Source organism: Lissotriton vulgaris, chromosome 1_1, assembly GCF_964263255.1.
Source record: "Lissotriton vulgaris chromosome 1_1, aLisVul1.2, whole genome shotgun sequence".
NCBI lineage: Eukaryota > Metazoa > Chordata > Amphibia > Caudata > Salamandridae > Lissotriton > Lissotriton vulgaris.
The window spans coordinates 587,465,069-587,482,629 of NC_141685.1; the positions used below are offsets into that span (position 1 = coordinate 587,465,069).

Sequence of the window (17,561 nt, forward strand, 5' to 3'; positions counted from 1 at the left end):
TATTAGTAACATAATGTAGTCTTTTACAACATTTATAATCTTCAAAAAATTGCAAGATGGTTTGTGCCCATCACTTTCGAATCCAAAGTGGCTAGAGTTCTTTTCAGAAGGAGGCATGTCATGTAGTCCTTAGAAGTTGCTGTAGGCATGCAAATCAACACATTCCAGATAGTTGAATGTTTTCCCACTTCTTTAAGTCAACTTTCACTTGTAATATTATTTTCTTATAGTTTTCTTAAGGGCTTGAAGTGACCTAACCCCAAATACCCAAAGAACGTGTTTATGTTGAATCTCTCTCCTGATTTTATTCCATTCTTTCTGGATTGCACTTACTCTTGTACACTATTTGTCATAACAGTATGTTGTTTAGTGCATTTGACCTTAGGGATAGCTGTGAAAATACTTTGTTGGGTTATATGTGTATAGAGTCAAGTTTATAGAGAACCCGCTCGATCTAAAAATTTGGCTCAATAGTAAATAAAATCAAGAACAGGGGTAATCCTTGCCTTGATCCCACATTTTCGCTGTTTCTTCCAATTCAGTGTGGCTCAGTCAACAAGAGTACTTGGTTGCTTGTTAAACATCTTTATTCTTGTGGTTGATTTGCCTACAACCCATCATTCTCATTGACTCTCAGAGAAAATCCCACCCCAGCCTGCCAACCGTTTTTTACCCCATTAAATTAACTACAATAAATCTGGCATATTCCCAGAAAGCAACATCATAGAATAAGCACATAATTTGGTTTGGTTAAATATGTTGTAATGTAGAATAAATATCTCTATGCCCATGCTTTTAAGAATGATATTTGAAAGTAAGAGCTTCTTAATTTTAGTTCCTTGGCCTATTTTAGAAAGAATGTTAATTTGCCATATCTCTGCTATGGGTAGTTTCAATTGATTTTCTGAATGTCTTTGTCCGACAGATACAATACTGCAAGAAGTGTTCTCTCTAAAGCTTATAAAATTCGCTGGACAATCCATAAATGATTTTCCCAGTCATGTTTTTGGATTGGAAAATAAGCTTTGTATATCTAAGTTAGATAATGGTCTTCAAAGCCTTTTGCTTTACATTAAAAAAGGGTCCAATAACGGTCGAGATCACCTACCTATTCACTTTCTGATGAAAACAAAAAAAATCATAAATAATATTTCGGTCAGAGACTGCACTGTATCCTCACAATGTATTCCTAAACTCTTTGGCTTTTCTTCAGTAGTGCAAGAGTCCATTTGGACATTAATTTGTGTCACGATTCCTTTATGCAAAATGTTATGTTTTGGATTTGTAAGGTTTTTAACACCTTGGCTGCTAGCGATATTTTCCTTCTGCGCTGCATCCCCAGAATCCCCATTGTTCATGACGAGCTCAGCTCGTCATCAGCACAGCTCAACTGTGCCTCATGACGAGCTGAGCTCGTCATGAGCATCGAAGGGGTTAATAGGGTTTCAGTTTCTGAGAATAACCATTTTTTCCCAGTTCAATCGCCTCAAGTAGTGGCATGACATTATAACACAGTATATAACGCTTAGTGAAATCATGCTTACAGTGGCTTTGCCTTTTAACCTGAGTTTCTTTTGCCTCACCTGTGCCTCATGAGAGTTGACAATGACAGCATTTGCACAAGCGCGCCATCTGCTGGAGCCGGTGATTTCGACTGCATAGGCCTGGATCTGGGGCTTGGAGGCGTGGTAGTCGGCGTACACGATCACCTGGTATCCTTGTTTCTTGTTGTCGTTTCTCACAGCTTGAGCAGTAACTGCCAGAACTGGGGGCTTGTTATCTCCCATAAAGTGTGGCTAGAACAATGGGGAAAATATGGCAAAGTGTAGTTAAAATGAAGCTTAACTTAAGTCTCTGGAAACCAAATACAAACAGCATCTGTTGCAGAAGATGCTGCAGTGCTGTAGTTGTTGGATATATGTAAACATCAGGGTGATATGCCCAGAAGAATAGCTATTATAGAAAGGAACCTGTCTTTGCGAGTTCACCTGTCAATGTAGGAGAGTGGTGATAGTGTTTGCCTGGAGTGTACCCATATTTTTAGGTGCATGGGGTCTATATTGTCTCTCTTTTAGGCAGTAAGAGGAAGCTGATGTGCCACACCTTGGTGGCATCTGCTCAATTTAATTAGTGTTTTTGCTGCCCAACTATGTCTTTTAGAAAAAATAGATTTTGAATTAAAAACATCTAACCTTTTTTTGCTGTCAATGGCTACAAAATCAAAAACGTAGGAGGATTTGTTTTCACATTAAAATACCACAGAAGACTGGGTTTGTGTTGAGTACAAAAGTACCGACTTAATTTGTTGTTATTGTATCAAAATCTGATGACTGAGAAGCTGCATTGCAATGACCTACAGGTAAGTCCTTTTTGGTCAGTGTACGTCTATACCCAGGGAGATACCTCAATGAAGAGACGCAGGAGTAAAATGTCTCTGACGGTTTGAGGAATACGTGAACTAGGTACACAGGTCAATGGACACATGGACTATTATAGCTCCTTCATCTACATTATGTAATGACTCCTGCTTAATATTGTATTTCAAATGGACATGAACTGTGACAATTTCACGAACATACTTGCAGCTTTCGAATAATAATTGAGGTGGAAACACTAAAACGATTGTTAGAGTGGTTCTAGGCATGTGGCGTGTCATTGTAAATAGTTTTCATTAGACATCATTTATAGTGCCCTGAGCAGCCCTTTGTGATGAGCGAAACGCATTCACTGCGCCTGCTTATTTAATCCAGAAGAAAATGAATAAAGAATTTCCTGTTTACATTGGGAACCATGGAAATTGGATTTTTTTAAATTTGAAATATCTTAACTGTAGTTTCATTATAGTGCCTTTCTTCCTGTTCCTAACTTTGTATTTAATTCATGGCCTTGCGGTGGTTGGCCATTAGAGATGGGCAATATATCTTTTGTTTTGACTAGTATTTGACTATACTGGGTGGTGCAGTAGTGTGAGCCTTGCTGCCATTCTTCATTTTCAGATAGCCCCTTTCTAGGGTTTAATGCACTTTGCATTCCAATGTATGAACTGTAGTTAGAGTGATTATCTAAGAATATCTAAACATTTGAAGCACTTAATGCACATTTTTACAAAAATTTTACATTAATGTGTAAGGTATGTTGAGATATTTGCTCATGCTTGACTATACACATACATTTGCCAGTCCTATAGCAGATATGGGTATGGATCAAGAAGTTATTACATACTACAGAAACGTCTATAACATAGTGTAGGCTTTAGTATGGTCTTGCAGTACATGCAATCATAGGAGCAGGAGCATGTTGCAATGTTAGCAAAATGATAAACAGGAGAGCACAAAAGAAACACCTTAGAGATGGTTAACCCTAGCAGCAAAATCACAAACTAGTCCTCATTTGGTAAGGGAAATTAAAATATACTAATCTGGGGCCCCTCAAAGGAAGCATGTCTGTGAGAATGTTGCACTTACCACGTGTTGAGATTTATGTGCAGAGGAAGCACTTCTGCTGCTTGAAGAGCTGGATCTTGAGGAAGAACTGCTGCTGGAAGATTTTCTGTTAGGATTCTGTAAAATTGAAGGATGGTGGTGAGTAGATACACCTTGCATGAAAATAGAAGTAGTAAAAACACACAGACTGGGGGCACCAATTTAGAAATGGCAAAAGTCTATAGGCCTGTGCTAGACAGCTTTCTCAATGTTGCTCATATTGCCAACAAATGTTGCAGTCGACCAGCTTCAGCCTTCATCCTGAATCGAATGGAAAATATGGAAAGGCAGCTTAGATGTGCTGATAAACCTGAGGTCAGAATCTGACCAGTCCCATTACATTATTGAGGGCCTGATTATTAGTTGGGTGATTTTATAGACATCCTGCTGCAGCAACAGGACCACGCACTCTGCTGAGCAGCTAGCCTCCCTTCCTGCAGTATTGGGAGTTTCCCATGGGGCTGGTGGTGAATGGCAGCAGAGTAATGACGGTGGTGCCCTTCATGCAGGAAACAAACCAGAGGATATTTATGATGCACACACTGCTTACTGCTTGCCACATCCGGAACGTGATCCCAACCAGTTGGGCGTATGGGTGCTTTTCAATTCCTCCTGCTTTTTGGCATTGTGTGGCCTGACATAAAGGTACTGTAGCGTATTCCATGTGAACAGTGACATTTCACATGAGCAACATTATCTTCCGCTCAATATTTGGCTTCTTAAAATGCCTTTCCGCCAACTCTCGCATGGCCGTGTGCCTGCCATTAAAATGGACAGCAAAAAGGTAGCGTGTGTGAAGCACCGCAGAAACAATGCCAGGACCACTACTATGGGCCACCTCTGACTCGCCACTGCAGTAGCAGACATTTCGGCGGTGGCGTCATTCTTGAGGCAGTCTCCCTGCCCTTCCCGTAATCCAACGGTCGGACTTCCAGGGGAGTGGCCTGTCAAACCGTTGAAAAGCGTTAGCGGTTCCCTTACTACTCGTAATCAGCCCCTAAGTTTTCAAATCTCTTCCGCCATCTGGAGCACGTCCCTAAATCTATAGGCTGTATGAAGATTGTACACTTTAGAATGCAGTGGTCCACATAATAACAATTATGATATAAAACCCTGGAGATATTTCTGCATATCCCTTTAGAGCACGAGTTTTAGTAGGGAAAATCCCACTCTTCCAATGCAGAATTGTTGCTTGGTGTTTCAGGATATTTCGAAATATTTTGTCAGAAACCATCTGGTTTTCTAAAAACATTCATGAGAATATGTACCTAAAATAATATAAATGCACTTTGAGATAATTAGAGGAGAAATGGAGCATAAAGCACTGGACTTACGAAAAACCTGAACATTAGTTCATGAGCAACATCAATGTAAAGTAAGGTAGAGAAACTGTCTTATATACAACAAGAACTTGAATAGGAACACATGACTATCACTATTGTGTCCTGAAGAATTTATTTTGAATGAAACGCGTTGGTTACACGGCTAGAATCAATTTTGAAAAATATAATTTTAAAAGCAATATAGGACATTGCTATCTTCATGATAAATAGAGTCAAACTCACTGCTTGTTAAGCATGATACATTTTTATACATGAGATAGATATGTTTCAAATTTGTTTAGAGGAGGGTGCTGAAATTGTTTGTATAAATGGGAAATTCAACTTCGTATGGCAAACCCCTCCAGTCCTTAAGTAGACATACCACTATATGAAAAAGTGAAATAGAACAGGCCTTGACAGGTTGGTGTAACTTTATAATCACGTTAATATCCATATCTCCATGTGCCCCAGAACCCCTCCTCCCAAGGTTGAAAGATATGTTTTCTTGTCTTGCCCTCTGAAAGTTATTCATGCCTCTCTAAACTTACCTTTGTTTTATATTCACCCCGTCTCTTTCTGCTCTTCTGTTTTCAAGTGTCTGCATCTTTAACTAAAACTATACTAAAAGTATCTGATCATCACTGCACATTCAGCCGCTCTATAGTCATTATTTTTAATAATATTTTTCTTGATATTTCTACAACCTTTACCAGGCAGTTCTTATAATAATGGGATGCTGCATTTAACATATGTTATTAATGATTAAGATATATACCCAAGGGCAAATTCATCCTAATGATTTCTTCTGGATCTGGTTCTTTTCCTATGGGTTTTGGACATTTAATGAACTGCATTGAGGACAATTCTAAATGCATCTTGAGGCTACGAACTGGTGCTTGGTGAGCCCTTTAGGTTCAGTTGGTATTTTTATTTAATCAGTTGGATTTGCTTTGATATTTGCCCTAGACATGTAAGGCCCAAGGTCTAAAACCTAAAACCTATATCTGAATGCAGGAAATGGTAATGTCCATCAGGTATTTCCATTAAGGTATGATTCTATCATGCACAGAATGGCATGATGCCTTTAGTCATTTTTAAATTAAGGGGTAGGCTTCTTAGTTGGTATGAGTGTTTGCTTTTTCAGCTCGCTGCTGACCAGGGTGAAAATAAAAGTGTGCATCTCACAAAACTCTGCCGTAGAAGTATAGATTAAAACACTTACTGCTCGTCTGTTTGCTGGTTTGAATCGATATTCAAAAATCGCTGGACTCTGCAAGGTGAAAGAAAGATAAGAAAGTCATGTTTTAAGGTTTTTTTAATTGATGGTATGTTGATACTGTGAAAATGGCCATTAGCTGTATTTATTGTGATTCAAGCCTTTCGGATACCCTCGTGTGTCTCTGTCTATCTGTTTTTCTTTTTGTGAGAGTACTCTTTTTTACTCCTGTCTCGCTTTCCTCTCACTAACCTTAGATAAAAGCTCTGCGAATCCCATATCAGTTTCCTCCCTATGTTCCTCACCGTACCGCCCCATCTTCACTTCCTGCCTATCGCCTGTTCCTGCGATCATTTCTCTGAGCAAAACACCATGCACTTTATAATGTTTTGTAGCCATTACAATGAAGCTCGGAGACTGTTCCTCGTACCTATACTTAAGGAAGCAGGATTCATTTTAGTTAGACCTGCTCTTATTTATTTACAACTGTGACAAACTCCCAGGATTATGTTTCACGTGGCTAGTTTCCTGGTGAGAGCTAATAGAAGCAGGAACATTAGATTAAAAAATGTGTCTACCTCCCTTTGTAGGAAAGACCAGCACTTTAGTTAGTCTGTTTGTTGTGACCGTCTTGGTTCAGTAACCATAGAAAGCACTGTAACAGGGTCAGTAGTTGCTAGTAATGAATATTTCGCTGGGGACCTCCTTAGTATTTTTAAGCCTTTTTAAGTCCTCTTTGCACATCAGCACTTTGCACTTTAGCACCTTGCACTTTGTATTTCTCATGCTGATATAAATTGTAACATGATGTATGATGATTTTTAACTTGTTATATTTTAATTGTTTTTAATTGCTCTCAATGTATGTGCTGCTTGTATTAATGTATTATATATTTGCCATTGTCTTTGTATGATATTAAGTTATCGCAATAAAGTATTTTGACTGACTGACCTGCAGGTCGGTATGTTTTGAGATGAGTTTCTTTGTGCTGTTTTTGAATTATTTCTGTGATCCTACTCGTTTGTTTGTCTCCAGATTATCATTTCTATTGAGACATCCTGAAGGCTTTACCACCATAGCTCAAATATGCATGTTAATACCAACCATAAACAGCTGGCCTGCTACATGAGAAGGATGAAAAGCCATTTAAACGTTGCCGGGATTCAGACCACGGCCCAGGGGACAGTTGCTGCCTTAACCAGCTGATCTGTCTTCTAAAACCTGCCAAACTGTTTATCATTTAACATCTGGATTATGCCCTTTAAATAGTAAATAAAACCATTACATTGATATATATCATAGTTACCCGTTCAAAATGTTTATATAAATCAAATAGATAAATACACAACTTCAAAGTTCTGAAGGTTTGGTTTATCAAATTCAGAACGTTTTTCTACTTTTCAAAAAAACACATAGTGGAAGAAAAACTTCCACTAAAAGTGGATTTGCTGATGGAAAAAGTATGTAAAAACATTATTAGGAGAATTGCCTTATAAAAATGTTTTCCAAAATGAAAATGGCTGAACTTGGGAATCTTGGTGGGCTTTGCAGGGTCCCAAGTTTGCCAACTTTGCCCAACTTGAGGGATATTTTGAAACTTCACAAATCGGCTACATTTTTGGATGAATTCTAAATAACACTGTGTGCACCCAATAATCTTTTACTGATGGGTAGTATTCTGATCATGGCCACGGGGAAATAATACCGACTTTTGTGACTAGGTTGCATGTTTAAACTAATGTCACATGACTATTGCAGAGGTAGTGTAGGTAGAAAGCGACGCATACTATGGTATGATTATACTGTTATATCACTAAACTGTAATACTTGTTGTTAAACAGTGCATTATCATAGCATGTATGTTTTGCTAAAATGATGATGTGCATGCTGTCCTACCCTAAGCCCTACATTCATAAACCATACCATAACATAAGGGGGGTCACCTGATGTTTGGAATTCTGGCTGCTGCTACTGCTGCTGCTGCTGCTACTGCTACTGCTGCTGCTCTTTCTGTGTTGCTGGCCTGGCTTTTGGTGTTGGTTTTTATTTTCATGCTGGTGTTGGTTAGAATGTTTGCGGCTCGCCTGGCTGCTGCTGCTGGAGCTGCTGGAACGGCTGCTGCTGGAACTGCTGCTGCTACTCTTCCTGTGTGCATGACCAGAGGCATGGTTCTGATTGCGTTTCTTGTCACCCTGTTGTTTGGATTGTTGGGCACTGCTGCTGCTACTACCACTGCTTGAACTGCTGCTGCTGCTGCTGCTGCTACTACTTTGCTTCTGGTGCCTGTTCTTGTTTCCGTTGCGGTCCTTCTCCTTGTCTTGATCGCGATGCTTGTGATCCTTTGCACTCTGAGCAGAGGATGAAGAAGAAGAGGAGCTTTCCTTGGCATGGTGTTTGTTGTGGCCATGTGCATTCTGAGCAGATGAAGAGGAAGAAGAGGAACTCCTTTTGGTTTGGTGTTTGAGATCATGTGCCCTCTGGCCAGACTTGGGCTGGTTGTGCTCTCTGCTCTTCAGAGCTTCAGTAACTTTCCCACTATCTTGGCCAGGGCTTTTGCTGCGTCGGCTGTTGGAGCTAGAACTTGAACTGGATTTAGAGCTGGAGCTGGAACTAGAGCTGGAGCGTGACTTAGAGCGGGAGCCAGGGCGGGAGCTGGAGCTGGAGCTGGAGCTGGAGTTTGAGCTGTCATCACGGTGTGAATGTGTCTACAAAACACAATAAGACAAAAGAATAAACCTGAGCCATATAAATGTACACTTACATGTAGAAAACCTTAAATTATAACTTGCTTCAGGTTTAGAAAGCAAAGCATTTGAAAAAAAACATTATGGAATGCTGAATGGCTCAACAAGGAGTTCTTTAAAGGGTGGGGCAACAAACAAATACAACATACATAACTCATTGTTACCTTGCTCTCTATCTTTCTCTCACACACACACATGCACACACAAAGTGTGTATCAATCACAAGTTCCTCCCACAACCAAGCACCCATCATAAGGATACTTATAATCTAGACACGCATCCAAATGTGTATGCAGCTAAAAAATACCACACCCTTGTAGTTCTCCCATCATAAGGACACTTTCAACTGCAGATCATATGACTCATGATTTAGACACACATTATGCTGTGTTATGTGGATTTGTATAGTACAACTAATCACCCTTGAGGGGCTCCAAGCGCTGGAGAAGGTATGTAGGCATACAACGGAAGGTTTTGGGTGTCCACCCCACAGAGTTAGTTGAAGAGCTAGGTCTTCAGCTTCTGGTGGAATTCAAGTAATGAATGAGGACGTTCCAGGTCTTGGGTGTGATGTAGGAGAATGCTTGACTTCCCGTTCAGCTTTTCTAAATGCAGGTTTTTTTTTTCAAGTGAGGTTGAGAAGGTTTCTGGTGGGTTGGTGAAAGTGATGGCAGTTGTTCAGGTAAGTTGGTCTGATGTTGTGCTTTGTATGCTTGTGTGAGGAGTTTGAATTGAAAGTGTTTGTAAATGGGGTGTCAGTGGAGCTGTCTGAGGTGTGGTGAGATGTGAGTGCATCATGGGCGGTCAGGGATGATTCTGGCTGCAGCATTTTGGGTAATCTGGAGTTGGTGGATGAGATGGTTCAAGATCCCGGCATAGAGTGCGTTGCCATAGTCTAAACTGCCTCCATGTTGTTTTTTCCACCCTAGCAACCATTGATTGTGGTGTTGCAGGCCCCTAGGTCCTTCTATGCTTGTATATGTATGTTTGCAATATTTCTATAGTGAGTGAGATTGAGATGTGTATGTTTGTTTAGTGAATGACTGTGGGAGTGTGTGGGACGTTAATAAACTCTTTTCTCTGTATGAATTTTTTATGATGATGCTTATTTAGTCCTAAGAGAAAAACATTTTTTTCCTGTATTTGTATATATGCTTTAGAAAGTTTTCTCATGGACCCTACTTATGAATTGTTATTTTAAAAAATAAAAACTTTTCTATTTTCTCAACTAATTGCTCTGAATGTGTTTGATATATCATTGGCTCTGAAGCGTTAACCCATGTCACCCCCTCCTTCACCCTTTGGATCTCGTTGATGGGACCATGTAATCATACCCTGGCAGGGTAGTTCTCGCTTTCTATTATACCGTTGCCATAGTCTAATCTGCTTGTGATGAGGGCTTGCATAATGGCATGTCAGATGTACAGGGATAGCCATTTGAAAATCTTGTGGAACATGCATATAGCATGGAAGCAGGACGAGAATACTGCAATGACTTGTGCTGCCATGTTGAGCTTGTTGTCCAGAATGATTATCAAACTTCTGGCGTGGCCATTAGTGTGGGTGTGGGTCTGTGCTCTAATTGTTACCAGGTACCAATGAAAGTTCTTGTTCCCAAAGATCATCACTTTTGTCTTGCTGGAGTTGAGTTTCAGGCAGTTAGATCTCATTCTGTCTGCTACCTTAATCATACAGTTTGTGAAGTTGGTGATGGTGGTAGTGGACTTGTGAGTTAGAGGAAGGATAAGGCACCACTACAGACAACACCCTCTGGCTAAGCAAATTTTTCTTGCATTTTAAAGCAATGCAGATGTATCGGTGTTGACAATGTTTTTGCCAATTCTGTTTGGCACAAATTAAAAAAGCTTGTTTGTGAAGTTTGAATCGCATCAATGAAAATAGAATCACAATGATATGTAAGTCACAGACGTATGTGTGATGATGTGACATAGGTCAGGATGATGATCATGCATACGTATACATGCCGAATTGTGTGGTCCCCATTCAATTTTTTTATTTGCCATTTCAAAATAGCTGATGCCCAAACCGTAAACTGTCAATTAGAAGGAGTGGTCCGGCAGCTAATTGAAGCAGCTGGGATGTCCCCAATTTTTGTTTATTTAAATGCGATAGGGATAAGTGAGACAGCAAAGGAAGAGTGGGTTGAGGAGTAAACTCATGTCTGGAACAGGGAAGGGGAGGGGGCAGCGAGTAACTGCTAACCTGGAGTTTAATATTTTTCTTTTTTAAAGTAAAGCCAGGTGGAAAGAGCAGGAGAAACAATGGAATAGCTGTGAATGGAGGTACAGACCAACTCAGAGTGTGGGAGTAAGATTTAAGAGCAGAAACAACACACCAAGAGGGCAAGAACAATCAAACAACAAAGAGAAAGCCATCAAATAAGAAACAGGGGAATGAGATAGATAAGATAGGCACCTGATAATGAACAAGGGTCCAACATGCACCATATGTATGTATTTTAATTTATTGGAGACAGTATTTCATTCACAACAGCCAGCTAAGACTGTCTGTAGATGAGAACTAATGACATGCAAGAGCCAATAAGGCTGTCGGGGAAGGTTGCATGACCAGATTCCCTCAATGAGACCCTCACAGTAGGGACAAATGCAATAAGTAGAGGGCACTGGTCTAACCAAGAGAACCAGCCTTGCCATAGGGTGTGCAAATAATAGAGGGAAATACATATAAAAGAAACTTTGCTTAAGACATGCTTAGATATTTTGAAATGCAGGGGCTGTGACAGTTAGCTTAAAGAATATATGATCTGATATTGGCAATCAGACACTGTGTTTAGACACTAGTTTTTGTTATATTCAAAAGGCCTCAAAGAAGATGAATCATACTCTGATGTGAAGTTCCACATCTTGCAAAACTTTATCAGACAATGCCTAGTAATTCTGTTCAATAGATGATTTTTATATAAAGGCCAGAAGGTTTTAACATGGTTATTTTCTCAATAAGGTAAATTACCCTTAGCTTGTCTATTCCCAGAATTTTCTTCAGTCTCATTTGCACCATGGAGTCTTCGTGTTCCTCGTTTTCCTCCAGAGCTACCAAAGCGATTATCTTTGAAGCTGATTTTGGCCCAGCCTGGATCTCAAGAAGCAGTTTTTCAATGGCCACATCAGAATGAGCTGAAAGCACACAACACAGATGTTAGTTGAGGTTGTTAGAATACCTCAGGGACGGCATACCACTGAAGGAGTGGATATGCTGCTTCTGACACTATCACACTGATAAAAAACATAGCAGCGATTGGAAGGAAAATCGTGATCCCTTTGCAGTTTTGTTCTTTCCTTTATGGTTCATATTGGAAACCCTCACATTGAAGGATGCATAGTTGCTTTTGAGCAAAGAGTAACATGGATTTAAATGTTTGTAGAAGGATGGATACCAGTCATGAAACCTGACCAACAATTTAAAAATGTCTCAAACGGGGAGATTGTAATAGGTTGTAGCCTTGTTAGGCAGCATGTCCATGCCGCTGACAATGGCAACTTACCGGACACACTCTAGTGAGCAACTAAAGATGTGTGAGGTGCGCACTGATCACCACACACTATGTATATGTTTTGGTGATTATAAGGGCATTTTGTCTTTCATGTATAGGCATCAAATATGAACTCCTGGATGGGTTGATTTCTATAATATTGTGGTCAAAGGAGTCACAAATAAGACCCAGTCTGTACATTAGCTGCATCATCACATGTCCAAAGATTAACTATGTCTTGACTTCTGCCGTGATTTTACCTGGCACAATAACCACTATATTACTATGATGGTTCACGATCTTTAAGATGTTTGCTGCCTTACAATAGCACCTGCATAAATGCACCAATACATTTTCCACCAGCAAATTCCGTTCCCACTGTTCCAGTTGTGACATAAAGTGCATATCAGCTCGAATCCTGACTCTAACAAGGGAAGGGCAATTAGAGAGCAGAAATGTGTGGATGACCTGAAGCAAAAATAGTGTTGTGAGAGGATGGCAAAATGGGGACATGATTTGTGACATCATCATGGAGAACCAAGTGGAAGAATAATTTTTATCAAATCACAAAAGATGTTTGCTTTGGACAATGATGACCACACTCAGATATGCATTCACCATGAAAGGCTTTAGAAATCAGAGCTCAGGTGCACTGATCCCAAATCCATTCCTACTCCCCACCTGTTAAACCACAATATTTGCGCTCATCACTGTACCTGGCTTTACCACCACTTTAGCTTCATGCTCTCCGACGACTTGGTATAGTGGTGAATTTTTCACAAATGCTGCATTTTGTGAATGAGATTCAAGGCAGACTTGGAAACCAAAGTTTCTTGCTTTGACACATGATTGATATGTAAATTGGCTTTCTGCTGCTGCTCCATGGTCAAACTGTTCTGAATATTTCTTGGAGACCAGTTCAGAAGAAACTTCCTGCATAGACAAAACATGCACACTTTAAATTCTTGTAAACAATATATATTCTTGAACAAATCTACCATATATTGATGTTTCTTTTTCGAGTATTATCTCTTGAGATGGGTCTTGAATACTGTCACACACTTTCATTTGCCCATCTGACTTGCTGGCCTAACTTACCACAATCTTCCAGCTGATGCATAAGCAATGAGTTGTACCATGTGACTTGAGAATATGTCCATTCTGCAGGGCAATTACAGATTTGTTTCGCCTTTGCTGGGCATTAAATATTTACTGGGCCCTTTACCCCTGCTAATCAGTAGTTAAGTACTTCTGCTCCTCTTTTCAACATGATGAAATTGGCATAGCACTAATTGCCATATGTAAATTACTTATAATTCCCTAGTTCCAAAGGTGCTCTAGGGTATGTAAGTTAAATGCTACAAGTGGACTGTAGCACCCATTGTCCCATCCACTACAGTGACAATGTAAACATAACATCAAGCTTGCCATGTGAAGCCTGACTGTGCAATTATGAACTGCAAATTGACAGGCGAAAAGTTGGGCAGGCCTAAACCCTCATTTTGAATATTAACAACTCACCCCAAGTAGGCCTATAAGGGAGGGAGCATTAGGAAAACAATTTAAAAGTAGGGCATGTAAAAGTTCAGTGTTAAATATGTCCTTACCATGAAAATGCACTTAAATACATTTTCACTGTAGCAGTGTAGCTGCTACATCGGAAAGCACTGAGACACATTATTAAATTGAATGATGTTATCTCGGACTACGAAGCAGCTACAATTTCCATTCTTGAATTTTTTGATATATTTATTACAAGACCAATTCACTGTTGGATTTCTAATAAACATTTTGGAAAAGACACCCCTAGAAAGTTTCCTTTTCTCTATCTAATGCCTCAGGCGCACCATTTGCATGAGTCCCAGATGTAACCTGACAGCTAAATAGCCCCTTGATGAGGTGTGAAATGCTCATAGAGGTAAGACAAAGGAATTTGGTGTGGACAGTGTTCTGTTCCTCTGGCAGAATGACCTTCCAGGATGTGCCCAGGAACTTGATTGACTTCAAAGAGGTCTAACCTGTGGTCAGCTGAAACCTTGACACAGCTCTACTTGTGTTCCTCTAGTCGGCACCAGCTCCAGTGGTAGAGGAGCTGCAGGGAAATGACCATAGGAAAGAGGCTGCTCATTTCCTTGGCTACACCTCTGGGGTGGGCACACAATCACTGCAGCATGGGATAAAGTAATATTGTCTTTGATTTAGGTGGAGAGGGGCACTTGGGGATTGTTTTAAGTAGGGCATACTGGAAGTGCTGCAAAGGTGGGTAGGGTTAACCTGGAAAATCTCACCATATTGATTAAAGAGGGGCCAAGTGTCACCCCTCATACAGGCTGGTGCCAGGCATCAATGTGGCATTCACAGTACCCATCTCAGAAGACATTCTGAACTGACCTGTGGATGAACAGAAGGGGGGTGGACCTGCTCTCTTTGACCTTAGGAGAGCCTAAAATATTGGGCTTAAGGCTGGCCACCTATTCAAGCTACACAGATACAACACGCTACAAGAGGCCTTTTCTGCAAATGTCCAGCTGACCAGTTCCAGGATTTGCTGAGGATTTTTGTGTTCCACTCCAGAAACTAAGTCCGATAGAAAAAGCTTCTGATCAGGTCATACCTAGTTTCTATATTCAACAAGCAATCTATTATGATCGTCCTTCACTTGCACCTGGGTACTGGTTAAGCACAACCAGATGGCCTTGGTTGGAGCTTAATGCTTTTTGGTGCTATTATGACCCTTAAACTTTAAAAAATAATACATCTGGTCTCCCTTATTGGATTTATGTAATTATAGTGTCATTGTATTTGTTAAAATAGATGTACTCTATTTTCCTAAATTGGTGCAGGATTTTTCTCATGTAGTGTTTTGACTTTATACTGGTTTGGTACTGCATAAATACTTTACACTTTGCCTCTAAGTTAAGCCTGTGTGTTCTGTGTCATAGTTAACAGAGGGTTGAGCTCAGGTTCATGTAGTGACTTTAAAGGTTTAACCTGACATGAATCGTGCATATTACTTAAGGTGGGACACTACTCCCTTAACAAATATCCCAAAGTTCCCACAGTGACCTAACATACATTTTAATTATTTTTTAGCCTGTGATCTTACATCTTCGCATTCCATCTTTCCACCTGCTGATTTGTCATGCTAGTGTTATCTTAAACAACAATGGATCAGTCTACTGTTTGGGTACCTCCTGCTCTTCTCTGATATTCTCCCCACAATTGCATTTTGTGTACATATTTAATTGTTAACATATTTTAATTTTTATAACATGCTACATGCCATAAGAGATTTCCTTGTACTGAGCCACAAGGACAGAGATAAAGAGGGAGCTGGGAGGACAGATTGTAGATTAAGGTCTGCAAAAACCAAGGGCCGATTCACCGAACTAATCTGAGACAAAATCCTAAACTTACTACTTTTGTATTCATAGAAGGCACTTACTACTTTTTTTCTTAAAAGAATGCACTTACTACTTTTGGTTAAACTTACTACTTTTGGTATTGACAGAAGGCATTTAGTAGTAGTAAAGTTAGGAGTCCTAACTTTACTACTACTTAAATGCCTTCTGTGAATACCAAAAGTAGTAAGTTTAACCAAAAGTCGTAAGTTTCACCAAAAGTAGTAGGTTTAACCTAAAGTAGTAAGTTTAACTAGAAGTAGTAAGTGCATTCTTTGAACACCAAAAGTAGTAAGTGCCTTTTGTGAATACCAAAAGTAGTAAGTTTAGGATTTTGTCTCAGATTAGTTCTGTGAATCGGGCCCAAGTCTTTAATCTATCTCTGAGTTTGAAGAGGATGCATTGATAGCCAAAGTGTGGTCCTTTAGTTGTCTCACTTTTTGTGGTTGCAGTGTTGCAGAGGAGTCTTGACTCATCTGAAAACACAGTTTGGTGGAGTGTGTGGGTTGGACTTTTGAGATCTGGGATTTAGGACCTATTGTTGGTGTGGTTACTGAAAGACAGATAGGACAATCAAGATATATTCTTTGCAATCAATTTGCATTGGAAGCCTTGCAACAGTATTCTGGGGCTAGTAGTGATGCTGGAAATGACCCAGTGAAGAACTGTGAATAGAATGTTGCCACAGTTGTAGTGTGGAGAGATTGAGGCAAATAAGAATATTAATTTGCCTGCAAATAAGAGGTACTGAAATATCTGGTGGCGAAACATGAGAAGGCATAAACAGGAACTGTGAACACTGCTCACCTGAGGTGTCAGATAAATATTCAATCAGTGATAAAAACTAGATATTTCAAACATTTGGAAAAAGTAGGGAAGTACCTATAGATGGAGCTACAGTCATTCACTTCACTCTGAGGAGCAAGGATTCAGTTTCACTTTATAGGTACACATCCAGTGGATCGCTGTCCCAAGAAAAGGGGCAAGTGGGAGCTATAAGGGAAAGTATTTCCTATCTCACCATAGCAAGACATTGTTGGAAGTTTGCACATAATAATTGAATCCAGAGGATGAAATGATGACTCTGAGATGGAAGTTGAAGATGAGAAATGGTAATGCAGATACCACTGTATCTCCAAAGTGATTGGGGAATAGAGCAGAGAAACAAGGGACACCATGATGCTCTGTGATGTGTGGTTCAATAGTCATAGCAGCCATTTTAGATTTTTGCTCTGGAGAATAGCAATAATCTGGTTGACTTTAGACAAATGCTGGATGATCAAATTAAAGGAAGCCAAGTGGTGTTGGGTGATCAATGAATCAACACAATTAATGCAAACTGTCACCCATAACACCTTCATTTCAACTTCTTTATTTTTCTCTTTAAAAAGGCTCTGTCACTACAACTGTAATTTCTTTCTGTTTTAGTCGAATAAGTGTGCCTAGAAACAGATTTTCATGGAAAAGGCGCACAGAAGAAAGAAGGAGTTGGACGGTGCATTTAGCATCCTATGCATCCTTCATATGCTTGTCCATTTGCCTTGGACCACATTCAAACTTGTTAAGTTGTTAATAAGTACACGAAAAATAAAGGGGATAAACAAGTAACAAAAGCTGGCTCCCCAGCAATCCAAAAATAGAACCCTGTTTTATTGCTCGCAATCCAATGTGATGACTAAGCTTTCCATGTCAGAAATTCCTAGCGAATGGTTTCAGCTAGTCTGAATCATGTGTCATTTATTCACCTTGTCCTTTGACAGGAACTATGTTAGAAGTATGTCAAAGCATGCACATTTGATTAGTCAGCTCTTGTGAAAGATGTTCACCAAATACATTTATTTTTATGGATTATGATATCTGTTAGACTAAGGTTTGGTGCCTGCCT

The 17,561-nt window shown here is 39.8% G+C and overlaps 1 protein-coding gene across 1 annotated transcript in view; it reads right to left on the bottom strand.

Annotated features, from left to right (window-relative positions):
* LOC147747519 (vitellogenin-A2-like) overlaps nucleotides 1-17,561 on the bottom strand; it is a 69,760-nt gene that overhangs the window by 17,778 nt on the left and 34,421 nt on the right. Inside the window, exons 21-26 of the mRNA XM_086953984.1 lie at nucleotides 12,992-13,208; nucleotides 11,756-11,919; nucleotides 7,964-8,725; nucleotides 6,027-6,074; nucleotides 3,465-3,560; nucleotides 1,584-1,796 (exon numbers count right to left, since the gene is read on the bottom strand). Coding sequence (XP_086810110.1) covers nucleotides 1,584-1,796; nucleotides 3,465-3,560; nucleotides 6,027-6,074; nucleotides 7,964-8,725; nucleotides 11,756-11,919; nucleotides 12,992-13,208 — 1,500 coding nt within the window. The remainder of the gene's footprint in view (nucleotides 1-1,583; nucleotides 1,797-3,464; nucleotides 3,561-6,026; nucleotides 6,075-7,963; nucleotides 8,726-11,755; nucleotides 11,920-12,991; nucleotides 13,209-17,561) is intronic.